At 32.5% G+C, this 24,245-nt stretch overlaps 3 protein-coding genes across 5 annotated transcripts; 1 reads left to right on the top strand and 2 right to left on the bottom strand.

Annotated features, from left to right (window-relative positions):
• Window positions 1-1,368: 1,368 nt before the first annotated feature.
• On the bottom strand, window positions 1,369-16,604 carry LOC110994138 (serine/arginine repetitive matrix protein 2). Of its 2 annotated transcripts, none has more exons than XM_022260648.2 (17): window positions 16,451-16,604; window positions 15,795-15,962; window positions 15,363-15,522; window positions 14,818-14,928; window positions 14,624-14,680; window positions 13,420-13,504; window positions 11,250-12,319; window positions 9,257-9,414; window positions 7,273-8,933; window positions 6,486-7,149; window positions 5,572-5,650; window positions 4,770-4,903; window positions 4,136-4,220; window positions 3,659-3,813; window positions 2,608-2,686; window positions 2,163-2,237; window positions 1,369-2,037 (listed from the first exon to the last, which is right to left on the bottom strand). In XM_022260648.2, exons 2-17 carry the CDS (start codon window positions 15,960-15,962, stop codon window positions 2,003-2,005), a joined length of 4,776 nt encoding a protein of 1,591 aa, XP_022116340.2. In that variant the 5' UTR covers window positions 16,451-16,604; the 3' UTR covers window positions 1,369-2,002. The 2 variants fall into 2 exon arrangements, with proteins under 2 accessions (XP_022116340.2, XP_045486001.1); XM_045630045.1 differs by having other exon boundaries at window positions 4,136-4,217.
• A 706-nt stretch (window positions 16,605-17,310) lies between these two features.
• Window positions 17,311-19,157, top strand: LOC110994142. The gene is made up of 2 exons (XM_022260653.2): window positions 17,311-17,594; window positions 17,670-19,157. Exons 1-2 carry the CDS (start codon window positions 17,489-17,491, stop codon window positions 19,106-19,108), a joined length of 1,545 nt encoding a protein of 514 aa, XP_022116345.1. The 5' UTR covers window positions 17,311-17,488; the 3' UTR covers window positions 19,109-19,157.
• Window positions 19,158-20,516: 1,359 nt separating this feature from the next.
• LOC110994131 (nucleoplasmin-like protein) lies at window positions 20,517-23,705 on the bottom strand. 2 transcript variants are annotated; one of them, XM_022260637.2, is made up of 6 exons: window positions 23,578-23,705; window positions 22,873-23,012; window positions 22,664-22,789; window positions 22,258-22,383; window positions 22,093-22,140; window positions 20,517-21,618 (listed from the first exon to the last, which is right to left on the bottom strand). In XM_022260637.2, the coding sequence occupies exons 1-6, from the start codon at window positions 23,597-23,599 to the stop codon at window positions 21,511-21,513; spliced, it is 570 nt and encodes a 189-aa protein (XP_022116329.1). In that variant the 5' UTR covers window positions 23,600-23,705; the 3' UTR covers window positions 20,517-21,510. The 2 variants fall into 2 exon arrangements, with proteins under 2 accessions (XP_022116329.1, XP_022116330.1); XM_022260638.2 differs by lacking the exon at window positions 22,093-22,140 and having other exon boundaries at window positions 23,578-23,704.
• Between the last annotated feature and the right edge of the window lie 540 nt (window positions 23,706-24,245).

The raw sequence follows: 24,245 nt of genomic DNA, 5'->3' as shown, positions 1-24,245 counted from the left end.
TTTGGATACGTTAAGATCAAGTTGACAATAAGCTTCAAATCTATTTCAATCATCTTGTAGGTCAAATGAATCGTCTTCAGTACAGATATAATTTCATATTGTCCGCATATAATAATAGACATTTTATAATGTAGCAAGCAAGTTTAAATATCGTTCACAAATAAAATAAACAGTAACGGTCCGAGCATGGATTATTGAGGTACTCCTGACGTTTTTCTCTCGGCCAATACCCTCGGTCTTCTTTGCCGATGAGTAGGGATGCCAACAGGCTCGAATTTAATGACGTGGAATAAGTGAACCTATGATGATCTTATGTTCAAAAATAAACGTATTTTCTTTTATATTAATTCACCTTGTTGAGAAACCTTGTAAAACAACAGCCTGCGATCAATTTTCGATATACGATTTGAACAAACGAAATAGGTCGCCGTGTAAACCCACTTCCCATGGAGAATGCTGTGGTCTATGCGGTCAAAGCATTTAGGTACTGTAATCACTTATCAGTATAGATGACATCAACCTGTTTTCCGTGGTCCATATAGTACATATTACTAGGAAAAGCACGGTCTCCCTTTCTTTTAACGTATGACGAAATATATATATATGTAAATTTGCAAAACTTTATTTTTCAAACTTTTTTATTCGCGTGCTGTTAGAAAATGAGTCCGACAGGTTTTTATAAATTTTGAATTTACGATGATATTTAGATAATGAGTACCGTGGGGGGTAATTATTAGTTTTATGATTTTTTATTGGTATAATTGGTAACGAATATTATATAAAATTTTATTTTTATACCGCTGTTGCAAGCTCATTATTTAATAAGACATTGATCTAATCCACGCGGCTAAGCTCATTATTTATTTTATCTTAGTTACCTTTGTTATATAAATATCTTACATTCCAAGGATTAGAACTAGGATATTGGATTGGGATAAAAATTAATAACATAAAAACCAATTCACATATTAAAATCTATCGTACAAGCTTGTTTCGTTAAGCTGTGAAAAAAAATGGAGGATTCACATTCTCGATCCCATTAAATGTTTTTGCTTCAATACATGTATGATATGTAATATTTTTTATGTTTAATAATAAAGCGAGCTATTTTCATGCACCGTGAAATGTCGTTTTGGCACCACTTGTACTTTGTTCGTGAAGAAGTTTTGCTTGGAATACTGCCTTGACACATAAATTGGAATATTTAATTGGAAATGTATTATTATTAGATAACAGGTACTTTTTAATAAAATAAGTTTAATCACGTTACTTTTGAAAACCTAATTAAATTCGTTAAGGCTTGAGAGTCAAAAACTTCGTTTAATATAAATTTAATAAGGAATTTGAAAGACAAATAAAAACTATAAACACTTTAAATATCTTTAATTACTTAAAACGATACAAAAATACTATTTAACCCTACAATTGGCAATGTTTTAATTAAAGTACAGTCAGCAGATGAGCTTAAATCGTTAAAAATTTAGATAAAATGCTTAATCATAAAGTAATAGTAAATAAAAAATAAAATTATTATAATTAAAGAAATAAACTACAAGTAGATAATTAGTAAAGATAACGCTAGTGTACGCAAACTTATGCCCAATTATTTAAAGGTTAATGAATATAACTACAATTTTTTTTTAAATTACTCTTCGAAATTTTTCAACTTGATTATGTATTTGGGCGTATCCTAACACAATACATAATTAAAGTCATTTATTTCCGATTGATTATTATTAAATACAATAACACTATTTAATCACGTTACACAATTTTAACTTTAAAACGAGCCTCTATGAGAGGACTTTAACATAACATTAAAATAATGTAAAACCGTCAAATCTTTCAGTTCAATACACTCCTATAAATGACTACCAAATAATTAAACATTCTAAAAACTCTTTACACTCCTAATATTCATAAAATTTACAACGAACACAAATTGATAAATTTTGACTTAAATGTAATTTGTACTGAACTTAACTATAAACAGCCTCGTTGTCTATCTTTTTTGGCCGCGGATTTTTGGTTGAGACCCTGAAAACAAATATAATTTTAAAAAAAATATTCGTACCAATAACGAACAGTAAGAGAAAACACAGCTTAAAGACCTTGATAAATGTCTTTAAGACTAGTTATTCTACGCGAAATTTTTTAATTACCAGCTTTAGAGCGTGTTGTGCGAGCCGGCACAGTCAGTTCGGCTGCCTTTCGCCTTTTAGCGGCTACAGATGTTTCTGAAAAAGAAAATTATTCGTTAAATATAAGTCATATGTAACAAACGAATATAATTTTTTTTACTATATATACCTGTTAAATGCCATGATTTTTCAAAAAGACAAAATAATTGAAAACAAAATACCTCTACCATGGCTTTTATGGAAAATTAGAAGTCTAGATTTTATTAAATTTGTTTTACTAGTTTATTTATTTATTTATAAACGCCAAATTTTCACCAACAACAAAAATCGTTTGTTTGATTAATCTACTACTAGAACCAAATTCCCACACTATACTGGGAGTCCGATACGACGTCGGCCCATATAATTGAAACTTATGAAATATGATTTTTTTTCTAATGTTATTTCAGTCATAATGCAAAGTTACCTTTCGTAGCAGGCGTGACATCGGGAGATTTCCTCTTACGACTTGTAGCGGGCGCAATTGGTTCCTTAGCCGACGCGACCTAAATTAAATTACATTTTAATATTTCTCCAAATATAGAGTAATTTACTCCAAATATTTAATTATAGTAACTACAGATAAAATAATACTTGATTAATGATAATGCATGTTTCTTTGACAAATTTTAAGATCATTTAATATTTAAATGGACACAGAATGAAAACAACAGATTACAGCAAAAACATAAAGAGCAATGTCTTTAACACCTGTATTCGATCCTTATCTATGGCTGCTAATCTATGGCCAAAAATCTATGGAAAGAAGGACGCGTAACTAAGAAAATTACACAAACAAAGAAAAACAGCTAAAACAAGTGTGAAAAATATTTTCACTAAGATATATCCAATGAAATGGTGATGGACGGATCATATGCTGCGAAATCCCCGTGAAAAATCTAGAGTCGGAAAACGAAGAAGAGGCCGACCACGCAAAATATGGGAGGACGAACTCAAATTAACAGCAGGCTAATATTGGAGAAGAGATGCAAAGGATAGAGAACAGTGAAAAGGATTAGAACAGGCTTTTGCCAAGAAGAACACCAAACTCCCAGATATATTCAAGCATTAAGAATATAATTAAAGATGACAGACTTTCGAAATATAAAAGCTATATTTCATTTTATTATTCCTTATTATTTAAGATTTCATATGGAACATGGTGTAATGGTTGCAGCTCTTTACAAACGTTGTGTAAAAGAAAAAACCTTGGCTATTAAAAAGAGTGGCGGAGAGTTTATTGCCAGTTCTTCTCTTCCGGTCTACACCCTTGATTTGAGAACTGGCAGTAAATGTAAATTAGAAGCATTTAAATACATTAAATTTCTTCTTTTGACGTTCATAAGTGTACATTATGTTACCAACATGAATAAATGATTTTGAATTTGAAAATTTGAATGTATTATTATTATATATAATATTTGAAAAACAAGTAGTAATAAAGTTAATATGTAGAAAATTAAAATAACTTTAATTACCTTTTTTCCTTTGGGTTGAGCCGTTTTGTTATCCCCTTTACTGGAACCAGCCTGAACATTAGCTTTTGCTCGTGTCTTTACTTCAGTTTGCTTCTTAACTTCTGTGACAGATGTTTTAACCGCTTTTTTTCTTCCCCTTTTTGGCTTTTCAATATCTGATTTATAGATTTCAGTTAATATAAAACTGTTATTTGGGTGATACTATTGATATTGACGACTGAATATTTTTGACTAATTAAGCTTTACTTTATCAATGTAAAACTTAATTATAACTATGTAAGGTATGATTCATGCCTGTCCGCCGGAGCGTAGTAGGCAGCGGAACGGAGAATCGGCGAAAACCAATAGAATTGAACAAAATTGATTCACCGAACTCTGTTCTTAAGAGTGCAAAACTAATTGTAATTGATAAATAGTAAGATTTTTGTCCTAAGTTAATACAGAAGAGCCGGTGCCAAAAGTTATTTGGGAATTTACCTTCATTTTCGACAGGCGTGGTGTCGGGCGATTTCTTCTTCCGGCCTGTCGGCGGCGTCACAATTTCTTTCGCTTTTGGAACCTCCTATAAAATATAAAAGTTATTCAATAACACAATATAAAAATTCTGAAAATTTTATTGCAAAGATAACTTGAAAATCGCTACATAGTATAAAACCAAATCGCTGTCTCTGTAGCTATGTATATATGCTTAATTCTCTAAAACTACGCAACGGAATTTGATGCGATTTTTTTAATAGATGAGCGATCGAAATGGGAGGTTTATATATACATCCAATAAATAGTGGAGAAATACTGTTATTTTAGAGGTTTCTAATGTGATGTCGTAACTAATTAAATTTTTCCCGCTTATATTGCAAACGCAGACTGAACCCTACAAGATTTATCAAAATAATGTACATACTACGTATTATACACATTGAAAATGTCTACAGAAAACTCTATTGGTGGTATATGTCGATGTCTTATGGATATCCCAAAATATCATTTGAACACGAGAAAATAAAAAATGCGAATAAATTTAAATATGTAACAGGAAATCGAATCCTACATGTTACACCCGAATATCCTGATGTTTGAGCAATCCAACCTAATCCTTTTTTTTTACATTTACCTTCTTTCCTTTTTGGGTTTTCTTCTCAACTTCGGTAGCAACAAGTTTCTTAGTGGCTTTAGCTCGAGTCTTTACTTCAACCACGACTTCTGGATTCTTCTTTTCAGCTTGTTTTCTTTTTGGTTTTTCTGTAACTGTTTATTAAAGAAATAGTAATTTTAAATATTATGTCCGAACACAGGCTATTATTTATATATTTAAAAATAAAATATTAATAATAATTATACTTTAAATTACCAGAATCAGTTAAGAATTTTCATACAAATGTTTGACATAGACGTTTTGTACGCTAACTATTTAAAGACAAACTCATTGTAGAGATATAAGCTTCCAGTACGTACATTACATATACGTTGCAAAGTTGTAGATTTTCGTACGATTTTATTCTAAACAAATAGTTTTTATATGGTTTATAAATTATAAAATACTTCAATACTGTGACCATGCCTCCTGCTGATAGAGGACAAATCTTTGTTTTTAATTTATTTTATTATTCTTTATTACTCAATATGTCATATGGAACATAGTGTAATGGTTGCAGCTCCTTACAAACGTTGTGTAAAAGGAAAAACTTGGCGATTAAAAAAATGACGGAGAGTTTATTGCCAGTTCTTCTCTTCCGTTCTACTCGCTTGATTTGGCAGTAAATGTAAAATTAGAAGCATTTAATGTATATTTCTTTTTTTGACGTTCATAAGTGTAAATTATATGTTACCTACATGAATAAATGATTTTTGAATTTGAATTTGTGACACAGACTATGTTAGAGGACAGACAAACAACGTTTTAAACATTTACTAACCTTGATTTTCAGCAGGTTCGACTTTCTTACCCTTACCCTTGCGAGTTGTCGAAGGGGTTGCGATAATTCCTTTAGTAGCCTGCGAAAAAAAATGTGATTTGAACATAAAATTGAGATGCACGAAAGATGAACCGGCGTGGCAAATACAAACTAATTTAATTCTTATTTGCTATGCGACATTTATTTTTTTCATAAAATTTATTTGTTTCATATGTCTAACTATAACAACGTAGCACTATTAACAACAAAAGATAAAAGTTAATTTAAATTTAACAAAGTAAGTTAACTCTTTCCAAAATTCTGTTTAATTTAAACAGAAAAATAATGAAATCTAGCCTTGATTCACTAATAAATCCTTATTTTTCGTCGCTTTATTAAATTATTTTCCGCTTTTATGAAAATATATCATGCCTACACGCATTTTGTAGGACTAAATACTTGGCAGTCTTGATTTTAGAACTGGTTCTTATTAAAGGTAATAAAGTATGCAGAAAAAATATCATGTATTTACCAAAAGTGATGTTCAGTCAACTCATGTTATTAAAAATATTAAATTATATAATTACAACTAGCTGACCCGGCATACGTTGTTTTGCTGTTTTTGTGCCAAAAAATTAGTTTATAATTAACAAAAAAAAACTAAAGGATGATTGTAGAGGGGTGAAAATTTAGGGTTGCATGTATTTTTGTATGGTGCATCGTAAAAAAATAAAAACGAAAAATTTTGTCTAAAAAATAAATTAAAAAATTTAGGCGGATGAAAAATAGATGTTGTTCGATTGATCAGACCTACCCAATACGCACACAAAATTTCATGAGAATCGGTCGAGCCGTTTCGGAGGTGTTCGGTTACTAACCCCGTGACACAAGAATTTTATACATATATTAGAAGATAAAAATATACTAAACAATACCTTATTCTTAGCTTGGGCGGCCACTCTACTTCGAGTTTTCCTAGCTGAAGCGAGGGGGGTTCTGGTCGGAATTACAATGACGACCCTTTTCCGAATTTTCGGTGTTGGATTCGTTAAAACACGCGCTTCGCCTTCAACAGCGTGTTCTTCATTTTTATTAGGGCCCGCTTTTGTTTTTTTCGCTTTATCATTTTGTTCTTCTACCGGGATTTTGCCTCTACGCGTCACTCTCGCCGTCGGTTTTTTTATTACAATCGACACGCGTCTACCACTGGATTTCCGTGGCGACGTTGCTTTAGAACGTGTCGTTCTCCGTACTGAGATTGTTTCCGTCTCTGGTTCAGACGTTTTGACAGTTCGTCGTTTAGTTTTTGTTTCTCTCAACTTTTGGTCCTTCGATTCCGCAATTTCTTTGTTTTGGTCACTATCTGATTGCTGTTGCATCCGTCGTTGACGCGTTTTTCTGATCGATTTGACTATTGGAGATTTTTTGTGAATCACTAGTGACATGGATGGATTTTCTTCGACGATAGTTTGTTTAATAGTAGAAGTGCTATTTTTCAACGCGCTGCGATTTTGTCTTGTGGATCGTGTCGTCTTTCCGAGTGATACGGAACTATTATTAACGCTGATGTCAATGGTGTTGTCATCCAAATGTGACGTACTGAAAGAAGATATGGAATATATTACAACAAGCAGTGAGTTTATATATTTTTTTATTTCAAAGGATGATGAATTGTGATATTAAAATAGTACAAAAAGCAAAGTAAAATAAAAATCAACTCACCCGGCTGTATCAACAGACGCTTGCTTTGTGATAGGAGAGATTTGGCATAACTCTGTTGAGTTTAGCGTCACATTGCCTTTAACTGGAGTCGATTTTAAAGTCTTAATTGATCTTTTCTTTAGAGGCAAACTTTTTTCGTTGTACACTTTAATTTCATTATTCTTGTTCCAGCGATCCACGTGTATTGAGGTCGAATCGTACAAAGATTTTTCTAGGCGTGTTTTTGATTTTTGTTTCATTTTCTGCGCACTCGCTGCTTTATAGGTCCGTAATGGAGGCTTGTTCATCAGTAGATCAAATGTTGTGTCCATATCTGAAGTTTCTTTGAACATTTCTTCGATTCCGCTTACGTTGCTGCTATATCGTTCTTTTTCCAGTCGGTATAAACGCCTCACCCCGCGTACATCAGTTAAATCATTTTTGGGCGATTTTATACGTAAAGCGTCCTTTACTCCAGATACTCTCAAATCGTTTCGAGGACTCCGCCTAAATAACCCTTTAACTCCACTTACGTCTTCTAGCGTATTCTTAGGTGTTTTTTCTTTTTCTTTAAATAATCTTTTAACACCTTTCACATCTTCAAGAGTATTTTTCGGTGTATTTTGCTTCCTCAACGATTTAAATAAGGTCTTTACTCCCGAAACACGGCGCAGGTCATTTTGAGGAGATTTAGCGAATAGTTCTTTAATTCTGACATTACTTAAACTATTTTTAGGAACCTTGGCAAATACATTTTTGTCACTTTTATCTGACTCTTCATCGGACTCGGTAAGACTTTGGGATAATTTTCTCTTCAAATGCGAAACGTCTAAAGAATTGGTAGCCGATTTATCAGCTCTTTTCGACGTTCTCGGTGAATCTTCGTCTTCCAATAGGAACAGATCACTATCGTTTAATCTAGATTTGCTACGGGACCTCTTAGAAACTTTAGTACTCGCAACAGGTTTATTATTTTCATCATTTTGGGGTGTAATAACTTCAGGTGATTCTGTGTGTGGCGGTGTGTCATTCCCATTCTCATATTGCAAACTTCTATTTATCGGCACTTTATACGGTGTGCTGGAAGGTAACGCTACAGCGAAAGATCTGGTTTCTCTGTGACTTCGAGGAGTTCCAAAAGGCGTGGAATCAATCGTATTATATTCCGTAGCATTAGAATCGCGAGAGACCAAATCCACTATTGAATAAGTTTCGGCACGTGGACTTAGTGTTTTTGTTAGATTTGTTTGGGCTGATGTGTCATTTTGTGTTTTAAGAGTTTCCTCAAGAGCTTTCTGGACAATAAGAGAACCGCGCGAAGACCTTGACTTAGGAGAGGTAGCGATTGAAGTTTCGGTAGTTTCAGTTACGGTCATAGGACTACCCAAAGTCTTTTCGATGATACGACTGCTTCTCGAATGTATGGACCTTCTTAAAGATGGTGAGCCGTTGCTTGATATACTATCAAAAGTCTGATTTGTCGTATCCACGGTGACCACTGATGATATTAATCGATCGGACTTAGTACCATGTTCTAGATTGCTCAGATCGAATTTAATTGATTCCGTTTTCCGTCCACTCATTGGATCCTTAAGAGTAGATTTCATAGAACTTTTTCTTGCAGATGGACAAGATAAACTTCTTCGTGTTGAAAGTTCGTCGCTAGTGTTTAGCACCGAACTCTGCAATTTTTAAATAAATGATATGTATATTTCCATAACTTGATGGTAAAAGTAAATTGTACTAAAACAACTTTTTCGCATTCGTATGATAACAATAATTAACTATAAAATTATGATTAAATTCAAGGCCCAGTTGTCTATTGTATTCATCGTAAATATTGGGTATTTGTAATAATCTCTCATACCTCTTTCTTTTGTACCAAAATTGTAACGTAAAATATATGATAGTTGTCAAACACAACTGGCCAGATTGAATGAAACATTCATTTTATAGGTTAAGCATGAGAATAGCTAGAAACTTAAACTATGTAGTTGAAACTTACTTTTCGTTTCCTCGCCAAGCTTTCTCTTAGTCCTCGAGAGTTTCTTTTCAGTGATTTTGACATTGGAGATGGTTTGACCACAACAGTAGACACCGCGTTTGGAGACTTTGACTTTGTATGACGTGTCATCAGTAATAAAGCAGCTTGCTTAGTGTGGTCTATGGATGAGGATACATAATCACATATTGAACGAAATATTCTTAAAAGCATTTTAGTAATTTAAAGAATATGGATTTTTTTTCTTAAAACAGCACTATTATATTAACACAATAACAAACAATTTAACAACATTCATCTAACCAGACTAAAACACTGTATTGTTTTTATTAAAATAAGATTTTTTTTTATAAAAGTCAATATAATTGTATTTAAGTAATATTGCTTCCGAAATTGACAAAAAATGAGTATTTAAAGTAAGAAATGCGAACGAATAATGACGGCCAAGCGCAGACTTAGTCATCACTTTCACGTTTTGTTTCGTAAAAATCGTCTTTATCGCAAACAGTTAGATTTGCAACTAAAGGTGTATGCATAATGCAAAATTTCATTATTAGAACATATTTTCCTAATAAATCCTGTATTAATTATTGTTTTATCATACACATTTAAAATACTGTACATGTTTATTATGAAGCAATTTAAATAAAATTAATAGTATCCTATTAAAATAAATTTTAAATTCTCATCTTTGTTAAGCGCCTTTTTTAAATGCATTTACTTGTAAATGCTAGCTATAATCGTCGTAAAGGAAATACAGCCAGACGAATTAAATTAAAAATTAGTAGAGGACAATGTTAAGGTAATATATTCAAGTTCGTATAAATTCTCTGATAACGACGTCAATACATTTTTTCTGTCTGTGTAATTGTAAAAAATATCATGAACAATTTAATGAGGTCAGTTTTTGTTGATGTCAAGATAATGCATAATTTGCAATTTACAGTAACGTTTATAACTTAATTGTTTCTATTTAATTTAATGTTAAATCGTGGGCTTGAGAAACGTCTTACGTTTTAAATCAAATGTAATATGTATATAATATGAATATCTTTTGAATACAAACACAAATAATGTAAAAATAACCTTTCATCTACTTTGCATTACGTTAAGCGTGCAGTTCACAGCCCTGATGTCCTCAGAGAAACAGTGGATTTTGAAGTGAAAACTACGTTAGCATCGTTATTTAAATGTCGATGGAACAAATAAAGACTATAAAGAGGCAGACACAAATTCATACGATTTAACGTGGGAGAAAATGAGACACAGTGTTATAACATTAAATTAGTGTATTTGATCATTTTCTGAATTAAAAAATATGTGTGTATGATATGCAAAAATAATTAATAAAAAATAAGAGATTAATTTAATTTAATTATATAATTAGATGAAATTCATCTATAAATATAAAATGTTTTTGAAGTAAAAAATAAAAACTTCTTACTACACTAATTTAAAGTGATTCCTATCTCATTTTCTACCAAGTTAAATCGTATGAATGTCTTTTTTGAAAATCAATTTGATTTCATCGAATTATTGTAGTTTTTAGCAAATAATAGATTGATATTAAACTGAAATTTTAAAGAAAAAGAAATAATTTATAGATAACTTTAATGCATTTAGGTGGTTAAAAGAGCATTGTAGTAATTATTAAAATTAATAATTGATATCAAACTTAAAAATTAAAATTACATTCATCTCATTATCTTAAAAACAAAATTTAAGGTTTCAATTCTACAACATGTGAATTGCACACATGTTTTTTCCCAGTACCTAAATGCACTTTCTATGAAAACTCTACGTTAATAACCCAGCCTGTTTAAGCACAATAGATTAAGACTAAAGAATAATCAACTTTTTTTTTATAGAACACGGGGCAAACGGGCAGGAGGCTCATCTGATGTTAAGTTATACCGTCGCCCATGGACACTAAATGCCAGAGGGCTCGCGAGTGCGTTGCCGGCCTTTTAAGAATTGGTACGTCATTGTTACTTACCAATCAACGTGGGTGCCTGTATTTTAACGGGCCTGTGACTCTTTCGTAACACCGTCAAACGAAGCGATGTATCGCGCGACGTCCGCAACGTAAGCGACTTGTTTGTTGCGAACTCTTGAGCCCGCGGTGTCAACGTTCTCGCTCGCGGCGGTAGTACGCGCTTCTCTGGGAACTGCGCCTGTCTATTGGACGATGTCGGCGTACTTGTCAGCCGAGACCGACTCAGTACAGAAGTTGAGGTACTCTGTGCAGAACGTGCCAACAAAGATTTCGACTGATTCAACGGTGTTCGTCTGTCTGTATGTATATTTGAACCCGGTTCACGGTTTTCTGTCGGTGTAATTGCTTGCGTTCTTGATTTTGATAGTGTTGGTATAAGTGATGATTTTCGCGAATCCCTTGCTGCTTTGAGTATTAGCGCATTTCGTGATTTAACCGAGTTGGTCGCGGATCCCAAAGTACTGATGCGCGATTTGCGTGTTTCCCTAGGCGTATATGCCCGTACTGTTGATTTCGCTGGTGTTCTTGATTGCAATGGGGTAACATCAACTTTTGAACTTGATTGCGTTTGTCTCGGTGTAGTCCGTATTGAAGTTTTTGTTTGTTTCGATCCAACTTCTACGGGTTCTAATAAGGCATCTCTTGGCGTAAGGGACTTCCGTGTTCCAGATTTGGGTTCTGCATTTGTGTCGATTGGTGTAACCGCTGACTTTGAAAGGACTTCACGTGTTTCTTTCGGTGTGAGAGTCGCCCGAGTAATTTTTATTTCTATTTGTGTCCCATCTAGGATTTTGGATCGTGACTGTGTTTGTCTCGGTGTTAATGTCACCTTTGTTTTTTCTCCTTTAGTTTCTAACGGTATGCACGCCAGGGATTTTGAACGCAATTGTGTGTCTCTCTGTGTCATTGGTCGGGTGGCAGATTTAGTTCGAGATTGTAAATCTGACGGTGTGAGGTTGTTCCGTGTTCGTGTCGGTGTGATAGGCGCTCGCGAGCTTTTACGCGACTCAATCCATTCTGAAGCCTTAGTAATTGTTTGGAGACTTTTTTGGCTTGGCCGTGCCGATTTCCTAAAACAATTTTATTAGTAAATTATTTAATTAAACCTGTACGGGTGTGATAGCTATATGTACGAAATATATGTTATGTTATCTATACTGATATTCTAAAGAGTAAAGATTTGTACGTAAGTATGTTTATAACGAATTGGCTCAAAAAGGACGATTTTAAAAATTATTTCACCCTTTGAATTCATTATCACTGATTAATGTAGGCAAATAATAAAATAAATAAAAATAGTGTAAATGTTACATTGCAAGAAAAAAATAGGAAACCTAAAACTACAATAACGTTAAAAGGTGTAAAAAAATGCCTATAAAACATCTTTCATCGCATGCGCGAAAACAATTGATAAGTGCGCTCTACACTCGCGGCGCGAAGGGCCGCGAAAGCCGCGAAACGCGAGTGTAGATGGTTTCGCGCGTTCGCGTTTTCGCTTCGCGCCGTTCCCCGTTCGGTGTCGGTTTTTTGTCCCGCGACAAAGGTTCGCGCTTGGTTCACAGCGCGCGAACGCGAACACAATCCAAACTCGCAGTTTGTCGCAGTAGCTGAGAAGACGTCTCCACAAGTGGTTGTGCATTATTTATTGCGTACTAAGCAACGTTCTTTTTTTTAAATGAGTACTACGTGGAATAATAAACTTGAATTAAAATTTATTGTGTGTTTTCAATCCCAACCAATACTTTGGCAGTCCAAACACAAGGACCATAAAATTAAAAATAAGATCCACGATGCCAGGACGCGGATAAGTGACATTTTGGATATACCTGTGGGAGAATTACTAATGTCCAGTTATAGGACGCGATATTATCTCGTCGTCGTCGTCCATCTTCTTTGAGGCCGCGAACGAGACTGCGAAGCTTCGCGATTGTGGATAGACACATAAAAACGCGAAGTTCACGGCCGCGATTCGCGGGCGAGTGTAGAGCGCACAATAATAGAAAAAAAAGTTCCACAATATTAAAGAACATATGCAATATCTTTAAAAAATAAATGTTATCATTGAGTGAATCACCGCACTCGTAGGAGTACCATATTCGACTATGAAAAATTGCGAGAACAACAGATCTATACAACATAAATATAAACTAAATCTAAATAATTATAATACCTCGTAATTGTTTCTTGAGTGTTTTCATTTTCCGTGTTTTCAATTTGACTAGAATCAGTCAATTCGGTAGCGCAACTTGGTTCTCCTAAAAAAATTATGCTCATTAACTTAAACCGCTAAACTTAACCGAGCTAAGCTCGCCAAAACCGCCAGTACTGATCTGTAAAAGCTCTTAAAAAAGGCCAACAGCGAGATTCTTTTCAAAAAGGCGCCGGTAACTGTTATTTAAATAAATGCTCTACGCTTGGGGATAACATTACATAGCAATTAAAATAACACTCAAGGGGTGGAACATACTAGTAACACATCAGTTGATGTTGGCTGAATCGATGCTGTTATAAATGCGGACTTAACTTAAGCAAGATCTAGTTACATGTAAATAAATATTAATATAACAGTAAAAATGTAGTAAATATTTAATTAATAGTGCTGTAAATAATTACCGCGATTGTAATATCGCCAAGATTCCAAAAAATATATCAATAAACCCAGAAACACATTCACGTAAATTTAACGGATTGAATCTGTCAGTGTAATTTCTGTTAAAATCTTCATTCATTTATAACGGTTTGCGTTTCGTTTCACATGTTTTGAACTACACGCGTCTTGAAATGTTTTAATAATTAATGGAAAAGTATAAAATGTACGTTCCGTTTAACAAATTTCAATTACAGGTTGAAAATATTTTTTTTTTTATACTTAGACGCAACTCCGTCAGAATTACTTGGAGGGGTTCAAATCAAGGGCCCCCGAGATTCCTACATAATCAGTACCATCAAATTCAGAAGACGTATTTTTAATTTTATCCCTTAAAAACTGTATCCCATGTCAAAATGGTTTTAAGCCTTATTAGAAATGGAATATGGCTGGATAAATTTATTAAAAATTTGTGGTAACCTAATTATACTCTAAAACTTTAAAGAATTTATTATCTTTTTAGCTTTTAACTGTGACTATTACTTCCGTATATCCTTGGGAGGGCAATCAAGACATGCATGGCCCTAAACTAAAAAAAATTGACATCCCGAATAGTAAACAACATTTCCTTTGATATTTTTAAAGAATCCACTTGGTTTCACATTAAAGCAACTATAGAAAAAATTTAATGTCATTTTCATTGAAATATAATATGTGGACTCATATCCTTTATTATGTGCAGTCTTTTGAACCTTTAAAACCAGCACTGCATCTTATATATACTCACCCTGCATTACATTTCTTCTCTGCGGTTGAACTATAGCCACTTGCTTCATACTTGAAGCTGCAAGTAATTAATTTATATGAAATAATTTGTCTGTTTTAGAAATATTTATGGAAAAAATATTAGTTTAAGTAAAACTTCTAATGTAGATCTTATAAAAGGAAGCAATAAGAAATCATTTAATTGGTTATACTCACCAGGTAGTGAAGCTCTCTGATTATGAGCAGGTGTATCATGGAGTACTGGATCACTGGAGCGACTTCTGTGACCCTTACCTCTGTTTCGAGTCTTGTTTATTGCTACTAAAGCTGCAGCGAATCGGAAGCAGAGAAATGGTTTATAGATACTTTCTATTAATTATGAATTTTGAAAATATAAAATTAATAAAAATACACATCAAAAACAACATATTAAATAAATTAAGGGTCAAATTATTAAGTTAAGGTTTAGTTATTATGTTGGAACTTGTAACAAAACATGCATTCTGTAATTTTTTATTTCAATATTTTATGTATCACTTTAAATAAGTATTCTTAAATTATACTATTTATAAAATTATACTATAACAAACTGTGTGAACCACAAATAGTTATGACTATTGAGGCCTACAAATCAGGCCTTCAAATAACTCGATTGTTCAGCGGTTTATAAAACTATAAACTATAAATAAATTTTTCACTCATATAAAAAATATTAATTGCTTTAAAGCAGTATAGACTAATTCCATCAGATATATGCTTACGTGGTTGTGGTTTAGAGTGGGGTCTGTGCTGTGGTTGTGAATACTCCCAACGTAGAGCCCGTCCACCCATAGAAATGATATCACCATGCCTTAGTACAGCTACACTTACTGGCACATCATTCAGCAAAGTGACACCTTCAGATACACTCTGTACTACAGTCTGTAAGCACAACATTTTAAGCATTGTAATATTATAGTCTGAGGTAATTTTTCTTAGCCATATTATTGTCTGTCACTATACCCTGTATATCAGCCAAATGCAGGTGGCTATATCTTTTGACTAATCAACTTGCAGTTATTGCTTTATAAACTATGTGGTTTTCTAGTATGTTTACCTACTTTCTACTACTACTATAATGGGGATATTCTATTATTTTAGTAATTCTATTAGTATGAGTACATAATATGCAAAATATGTATTTTGTCACTTACCTGATTTGCTTGTACCATAACAGTAGCATGGTGGGGACTGACTGCTGGTAGCATTAGGCGGATGTCACAAGCCAGATCAGAGCCAAGCGTGGCCAAACCCTCTGTAAGGGCATACTGCTTGGCATCGCGACCAGCGCGATCCAGCACTATAAGTCTACCACCTGACATCTATTCAACAAGGTAATTTTGCTTAAATAATCTAGATATTATTTAAATAATTTGCATTTTATATTATAAGATGCTAAGTTTTAGAGAAGACTAAAGCAAATCACATATGTCAACAATTTATTGGATTTGTAGCAAATTATTCTGATGGTGAATGATAATTCACTCATCAAAACAAACATAAAATGTTTATCGTGTCTAGTCATTAGTTGTTTTGAGTTTTGAATGGATTAAAAGTGGAATGTATTATATCTGAAATAAGTTACTTTTAAGTTTTATATATGTTTTAAAATTCTAATTATGACAAATAAATTTTAATATCAATAATCCAAATTTTTCGCATCCTTTTCCCGCCAAAGAATATATTACAATTTACAACCTTGACTGAACCTATGACGCCGGTACAAAATAACCCAACACACATTGCATATTAACAGTAACACAACAGAACTGCTAAAAACTTAAGTACTCTCTACATAACTAAATCTTACCTATATAATAAGGAAGTTTAATTTGTTACTTATTAATGAAATTATAGCAACACAAATCACAATTCATCAACACTACAAAAAATAAAAACAGTACTGTGAAGTGAATGTAACTTAAAAATGGCCGTTGTTGGCTTTGGTTTTTCTTTGCTTTATGATTCGCTGATCGTTCTCACAACCCGTAGATACTAGATGCAGTCCATGTACAGATAATGTGAAGAATCTAAAATAAAAACAGAAACTGTATTGTATTGCTAAAAAAATACTCGCTCTAATTTTCAGATCTTCAACTATAAATACTAGAGCATCTCAACGAAAATATTAAGCGGCTTAGTAAACATTTTATCGTGTAAGTCAGCCACAACCATCTTGTTGTATGTGTAGTGACCTATTATTCTAACTTAGAAAAAAATAAACAAATAATCGCGTGAAAAGTAAGGGTAGATAGCTCCTATTTACTAAAAAACTCTCTCTAAACATATATGACTTATCTGTGAATGAGACATCTCACTTGGATTGGTTCAAGTTACTTAGTAAATTGTTACTTTTAATTTTTCTGTCAAATTCAACTAGCTCATACAACTTAATCGCTAACATTAATGATGACACCTTTGATAAATAAGCCTAAGAAAATATTCCATATAGTCTTCCTATTTATAGTCATTTTGATTATTATGATCTCAATGATGTTTAAACTTTTATTTATTTAGTTTCACTCGTGCCTTATATGCTGTTCTGTCTGTATATAAATTAATACCTACGTAAATTTATAATTATAAAGTCGCGCCCTCTAGATTTCAGTTCCTAAACCAAAATGACAATACATATTCATTTAAAATTTAAATACCTACTCAGTACTCGAATAGTGCATAGTGCATACTCTGAAATATATAATATATTCATTTATCATATTTATTTGTATTTCTTTTTTTAAGGAATTTCACTGTGTCATGTGTGTGCAGTGTGCAGCTTTCGTGACGTGATGTCACTGATAGTCTCAACATCTATTTAATAATTGAAAAGACTCCCAATACACAAAGGATGGACGCGGCTAATACACACAACCAAAACTATTGGTTTGTCGTTCGTGAAGACCATAGAAATGTTATATTTTCGAGTAATAATTTTACCATTCCAAATCCACAAAGTGTGTATTCTTAAATCTAGCACTTTTTGGTCTGAAATATTTAGACAAAAAATGTAATATTTATGTTATTTTCAGGCCAAGAGGCAAGGTTTATAGTGGATGCAGGTGTACATAGTGATAATAGACAATATGTGCAAGTACAAGACAATATACAACCAGTTCTTCAGGAAGAAACTGCTAAAGAAATTAAAGAAACAGCTTCCATAAGAGATGATATCTTTTGGGACAGAAATAAAGTTCAGTTACTTTTAACCCTATGTCTTCAAAATGGATACAACCCCTCAACAATAGAACAGATTGAGTGGGCAGAGATAGCTGCCTTATTGGGAACTACACCAGAAGAATGTGACAAGAAGTTCAGAGGCCTTCGACGAATCTATCTTAGATTAATGAAAAAGAAAAATTTAGGCAAAGATATTAAATGGAAATATTTTAATATTTGTGAAGAGTTTTTTAAAGATTGTAAACTGTCTTTTACTGTATTAGAACCATGGGAAGATTCTAAAATTAGACAATTGTTAAGTATCTATATTGAAAATATCAATAAATTTAGAGACCCAAATTATTTGCATAAAGATGTCTGGAAAGAAATTGCTGCTCGGTTGCAAACAACAGAATATAATTGTTATCATAAATTCAAAAGTTTAAAAAGAACTTATTTAAATTGGCTTCAAAGAAGTAGGGAAACTGGGAAATTAATAAAATGGACTTATCATCAGTATTTTGAAAGGATATATTACAATTATAATCCAGATTTGGGGCCATGGGATAGAAATAAAATAAGATTACTTATAAATGCATATGCAGAAATAGCACACATGTTTAAGAATCCTAAATATCAAAAAAAAGAGTTGTGGCGGGAAATTTCAAGAAAAGTGGGTGAAAGCCCGAGCAGCTGTGACAGAAAGTTTAGAAACTTAAAACAAACATATTTAAGGCTTAAAATGAGGGTTGATACAGGTAGATCAGTTACAAAATGGAAATACTATAAAGAATTCTCAACAATTTTTGAAAATGAAGCATATTCTGTTACCAATGATGGTCAGCAAATTTTATACAGGGTAGGTGAGCAGGATTATGTAAAAGAACTTCTTAACTTTTACCTTGATAATAAAGAAAAGTTTTGGGATCCTCTGGTAAAAAAAAAACCTCTGTGGAGAACTATAGCATCAAAAATAGGTTTAACTGCTGGAGAATGTGATAAAAAATTTAGAAATCTAAAACAAACTTATTTACGAATGGCTGAAAGAAAGCAAATCAGTGGAAAAACTAGCACATGGCCCTACTATTCATACTTTGAAAAAATTTATGATCAACCAAAATTAATTAAGAAAGAATGCAAACATGCATGTATGGATAATGTTACACTAAAAGAAATTACCAGTATTGTAAAAGATGTTCATGAAATAAAAGGGAAAGATAAATTTGAGCGACTAGTAAAGGTTATAGAGGATTCAAATAATATTCAGAGGGAACGAAACCGAATCTTACAAGCACTACTAGATAGGAAATAAGCATTAATTGTTTTATTTTTGATACAATCACAATAAATTGTTAAATATTTTTTTTACATTTGGATTGATTTTATTAGGATAAAAAAATTTAATTACTACTTTGTAGGTCTAGGAAATTGTAAATATTTTCATTGCAATAAATTTTATTAGTTTCACAATATAAACAATTGAATATTATACGCTTTTTAAAATTTAATTCTCATAAAATATTTCTATTTGAACACCTTATTCCAGGAATAAACAATGGAAAATTCACTTGGGTTGTTTACCATCTAAAATCAATAATATTTACTCTATAGATATGAGTAGTAACCTCATCGAAAAATAACTAATGAAGGATGGCCATATATGGTAATGGAACAATTTTTTTCGTCCATCTTATGCAAGTTATCTGAAAGAATTATTATTACTGATATGACCTCTTTCCGTTTTCACTAATAGATAGTATAATTTTGAGCAACATAGCAAAGATAAATTTAAAAAATCTTTGAAATAGTTAATTCGGTAATGAAACATAAAATATATTTATGAGAATTGCATAGCCAATGTGACGAAAAGGGTATGTTGCTTGTCTGTGGATTTACCTACTAATTGTTAAAAGATATTTAGGCGTTTTCCGAAAGGTGTAAATAAGCACCATAAAAGAACTGAACTAGCAGTGGATTTTTGGCGTAGATCAACTAAATAACAAGGCGAAGCAAGATGATGATGTCCTTCCTGCACGGCTACGTAAATCTGTATTGTGTATACTATCTACCTAGGTATACAAATAATAATTATCTTAGAAGGTTAAAGTGACTGTAAAAAGTGAAGCGCTGGTAAAAGTGACTAGCCGACACTCGGCAACCTGCTCACCTAAGGATTGTTTCCTGGACAGCTCTAAATCCTTATCGGTTAAAATTATATTATAAATACATAATACTGATCTTTTATAGGAAATTAGATATCAGTACCTACACGTCGATTTTTGAATTATAGAAAAGTGATTCCTCCACTGTTTTTTTTTTGTACCAACAGTTACATGTGCACGTAGAAAATCTTAAAAAGGTTACAATAACATTATAACAGGAATGATTTAATTACTTATAGTCTGGGCCGCTGATTTGTTATTGTTTCGTGATGATTTGATATTTAATAAAATAACATAGGCAACGGAATAAAATGCGAAGAAAACATCACTTCACTATATCACGTACGCCGGTGAAACCATCGTAGAATAGTGATGTATTGTTTTAAAGAGTTTCTACAAAAAACTCCGCGATACAGCCTACCGAATTACATAAAAGTCGCAATTGAACGATTCTTGTATTATTTTTAAGAACTACTAATGAAATGGGTAGTATTTTTAATAAAAAAATATAAGGCAAATGGACATTTTATTTACGAACATTCAAATTAAAAACATATCTGCTTAGAAAGGTTTATTCTATTACATTCTTATGTAATATGTATATGTACAAACAAATAATAGATTATCAGTTTTTTTCATATTGAAAAATCATAAGGTTTTAACTACGTGTCATCCGGCAGTACACTGATTACGCTTAAATTAACTTAAATACATTTGCATGAATTTTTAAACTTATTAATGCTATTATAACACAGGAATGAAAAAAAATTATGTTAAAAAACTTCGTACAATAGTACACTGTTTTGTAAGACATCATCCTTAGAGTGTAATGGCTATAAGTATAGAACCTACACAAATACTACAAGGATAGGTGTCTTAAGTGACTGGTGACCCAATTATATCTGTAGAGATCTTATAGGTGTTGACAATGATATTATATACTCATAACACCAAAAAAATTTGGCTTGGTGTTTTAAATTGCAAGCTTCTTTCAATTTGAAAGTCACAGCTGCATTGCACCATCTGTCTGAGATTAAATTCCTAGCTCATTTATTTTAACTTATATATAGTATTTAAAAATGTCAAACTGCAGTTGGGCCCCAGTCTACATAACTCTTGCAAGCATTCACACAACACTCCCTCACATCATACAAGTTAACCTATTATTATCATACTATGTTAAAACTATGATGACAAAGCCACACTGTGAACTACAAACAAATTGCCTAATATTATCCATTAAATGAATTCAGTCTTAAAACAGCATGGCAATTTACTGACAAAGCTGCATTATTACATATGAAATTATTGCAAAGTTTAAGTGATAACTGTTTTAATAGTTTGATCTGGTAGTAAATAATTTACTAGAAATGACACTATCAAAATGCCATAATACAATTTGATTTTACTAGAAGTCAGTAAGGAGTCAATAATACTTAAGTGTACAAATACTCGCGTCTAGAGGAAAAAATACTACGGTATTCGCTTTTGAGTGTGTGGTACTCACTGTTTGTGGTATACAGTGTGGCAAAGATAGGTAGCGACATTAAGTTTACTTCTTAGCGTTTTTCTTAGGTGACGCAGCTTTGCCTTTGGCATTGTTGGCCATTTTTGATTTCTTACTCTTTGGGCCTTCTTGACCGTCTTCATCATCTTCATCCTATAGAAGTATAAAAAGTTTTTTAAATATGTAAAAAAATTTAAAGTCACCAAAATAAGTTGGTGTTTTAAATGGTTAAATATATAACTTCAAGGATAATTCAAATATATAACTATAAGGAACGAACTATAAGGACGAAAATTGATTTAAACTAAGAAATACTGAATTATCAATATTTAATTATATTTTGAAAAAATATGAAGCTTTCAGAAGGTAAAGGGGATAAGAATGAGTACAGAAAACCAACAGCCAATTTTGATATTACTTAAACATACAATTTTAAGGTCCAGTTTTGTCAAACATGACAGCAAAGTATTATGCTCTAAAGAATTAAAAGGACCAATTAAGCTTTTGATTAATACATAAGTAATTTTTTAATCTGTGCCATCATAAGTTTGAAGAAATGGACCACTGGCCCTTTTCCCTCTGTTTGCATTTTCATATAATTTAATATTAGTTGAAGGTTTTCAGTACCTCATTCGTCTTGCGCTTGCCAGCTGCTTTCCTTTTATTTTCATCTTCCTGTAAATTCAGTTTGCTACTCAGTTATATGAAGTAGAATATACTTTTAAGCCTTCAAAATTTATAAATTCACAAACAACTGCAATAAAATTTTGGATGAATAATGTTAATACACACCTTGAATTGGGAATCATCACCTTCTTCCTCATCCAGCATCTCTTCTTCCATTTCTTCCATATCTTCAAACTCTTCAACCAAAGCACCAAGTAAGTGCTGACCAATTAAATGCACTGGACCTGAACCCTTTAACAAAAATTATGTTAATACAGTAACAATTATATGTATATGCATGTGTTAGGTTTCCAAGTAGAGAAAATCAGACAAATGCCTCAATGTGATCATGCTTGGACTGTACACCATCAAAACGACATTGTACTATCCATCAATAGAACCAATGGTTATTTTATCATCATTTAATAATAGTAAGTAAGGAAGGAAAGCATAAATATGTAATTATATCTGAATGCTCCAAATTACCTAAAGTACTAAGTACACTGGTCTAAGTGTTATAACTACATATTACCTGTGTGAGTGTAAATGTAACTGGCGCATCTGGGAACTCAATATCCAATCGGGCTTGTCTTGTTTCCCCAACCTTCAAGATGGCCACTGGGATTTTAATAGAGTCTTGTAGACACATTGTTTCAACCTGAAATGAATAAAAATAAATAAGTCTATATTATTTCCAATACATGAACTAGAGGTTATAATATGAAGACCAAGACAATTTACCTGTACAACATTAAGTTCATCTGGCTTGGCATCAGGACCAAGTAAGGCTGTGCGAATAAGAAGTTTATTGCTTCGTGGGTAATCTGCTTTCGCTTCAGGGTCCCACGTCTCAGACTGATGTGACGATGACAGGGTAACGCCTGAAAAAGCGCGGTACGCATGTCAAAATTTACAATAACCTTAACACAAACAACATTCATGGTTAAAAAAAGGTATATTTAGCAAATTACAGTTACGACGCTAAGAATGAGACGGACACTATGGACGCCATTCTAGATTTCAAAATACGCGCCTAACCTTAGAATGTACCACGTTTACTCTAAGCATGAGTTAAGTTTTATAGCACGCCCTTTAATCACCTTTAACAACCAATAGAAAATTAAGTATTACCAAGATTCACAATGCGAATATTTTCAACAATTACTAAACAGAACTAAAAATGGCGGCAACATTATAATCCTTCATTAGACATATAGCAAATCATTAAAAAGGTTGATTCGTCTCATCAAATCAAATATACTATTTCACAATATAAATTTACGGAAAAGTATGATAAAAATTACACAAGGATATCAGAAAATGGCGAAGTACCGGGTGTCAAAGTTTGACGCTAAAATGTTTTAGGGAATTCTATGCAAAGTACGCTTCTTAGTAATAAAATAATATTAACATAGGATCAAACAGATATTAAAAAATGCAGCTTACCATAAAAATATTCGTCAGACATGATGATTTAGATAATTTATTTCGATTTTCCGACACGTTCACGCGCGATGCCGGCACATAGAGATCTAAGACAAGTGTTACCATTATCAAAAACCAATACTCAAAATTCAAATGTCAGTTTTGACATTACAGAAATTATTTACTTTCGTTTAAATGGATGTCCTTGTATAAACTAAAGCATTAAATAAGAATAATAGCAACAAAAATAGCAACCGAATAATAATAGCAAAAGAATATGTTATATGATAATAATTTGATTTTTAAAGCTATTCCAATGCGTGAAAATAAAATAATCTTTCGTAGGTTGGCAGTTACCATTCACGATAGTACTGTCTTTGTCGACATTATTTATCGATAAAAATAAAAAGAATAGCCATAAAAATTCTTGAATTTTTGAATATTTTACTGATATTAAAACGTTAGAACACGTTGAAAAAAGAAGCTATGCCACCAAATGTATGGTTTCCATAGCCATACTAGCATTATGGAAATCAAACTTGGTGTTTTGAATTCTAGATAATATATGATAGGTAGGTAGGTATGTCAGTTGGACAAATATTGATTAAGGAAACAAAATAAATGTAGAGTGCGCGCCAGTTAAGTCTGCGCGCGACTGGTGGCGTAGCTAATGTTGCTAGTTATGGAAA

The sequence above is a fragment of the Pieris rapae genome, chromosome 11 (assembly GCF_905147795.1).
Source record: "Pieris rapae chromosome 11, ilPieRapa1.1, whole genome shotgun sequence".
Taxonomy (NCBI): domain Eukaryota; kingdom Metazoa; phylum Arthropoda; class Insecta; order Lepidoptera; family Pieridae; genus Pieris; species Pieris rapae.
The sequence above is the reverse complement of the archived record's forward strand: the minus strand, read 5'-3'. Positions and strand labels throughout refer to the sequence as shown.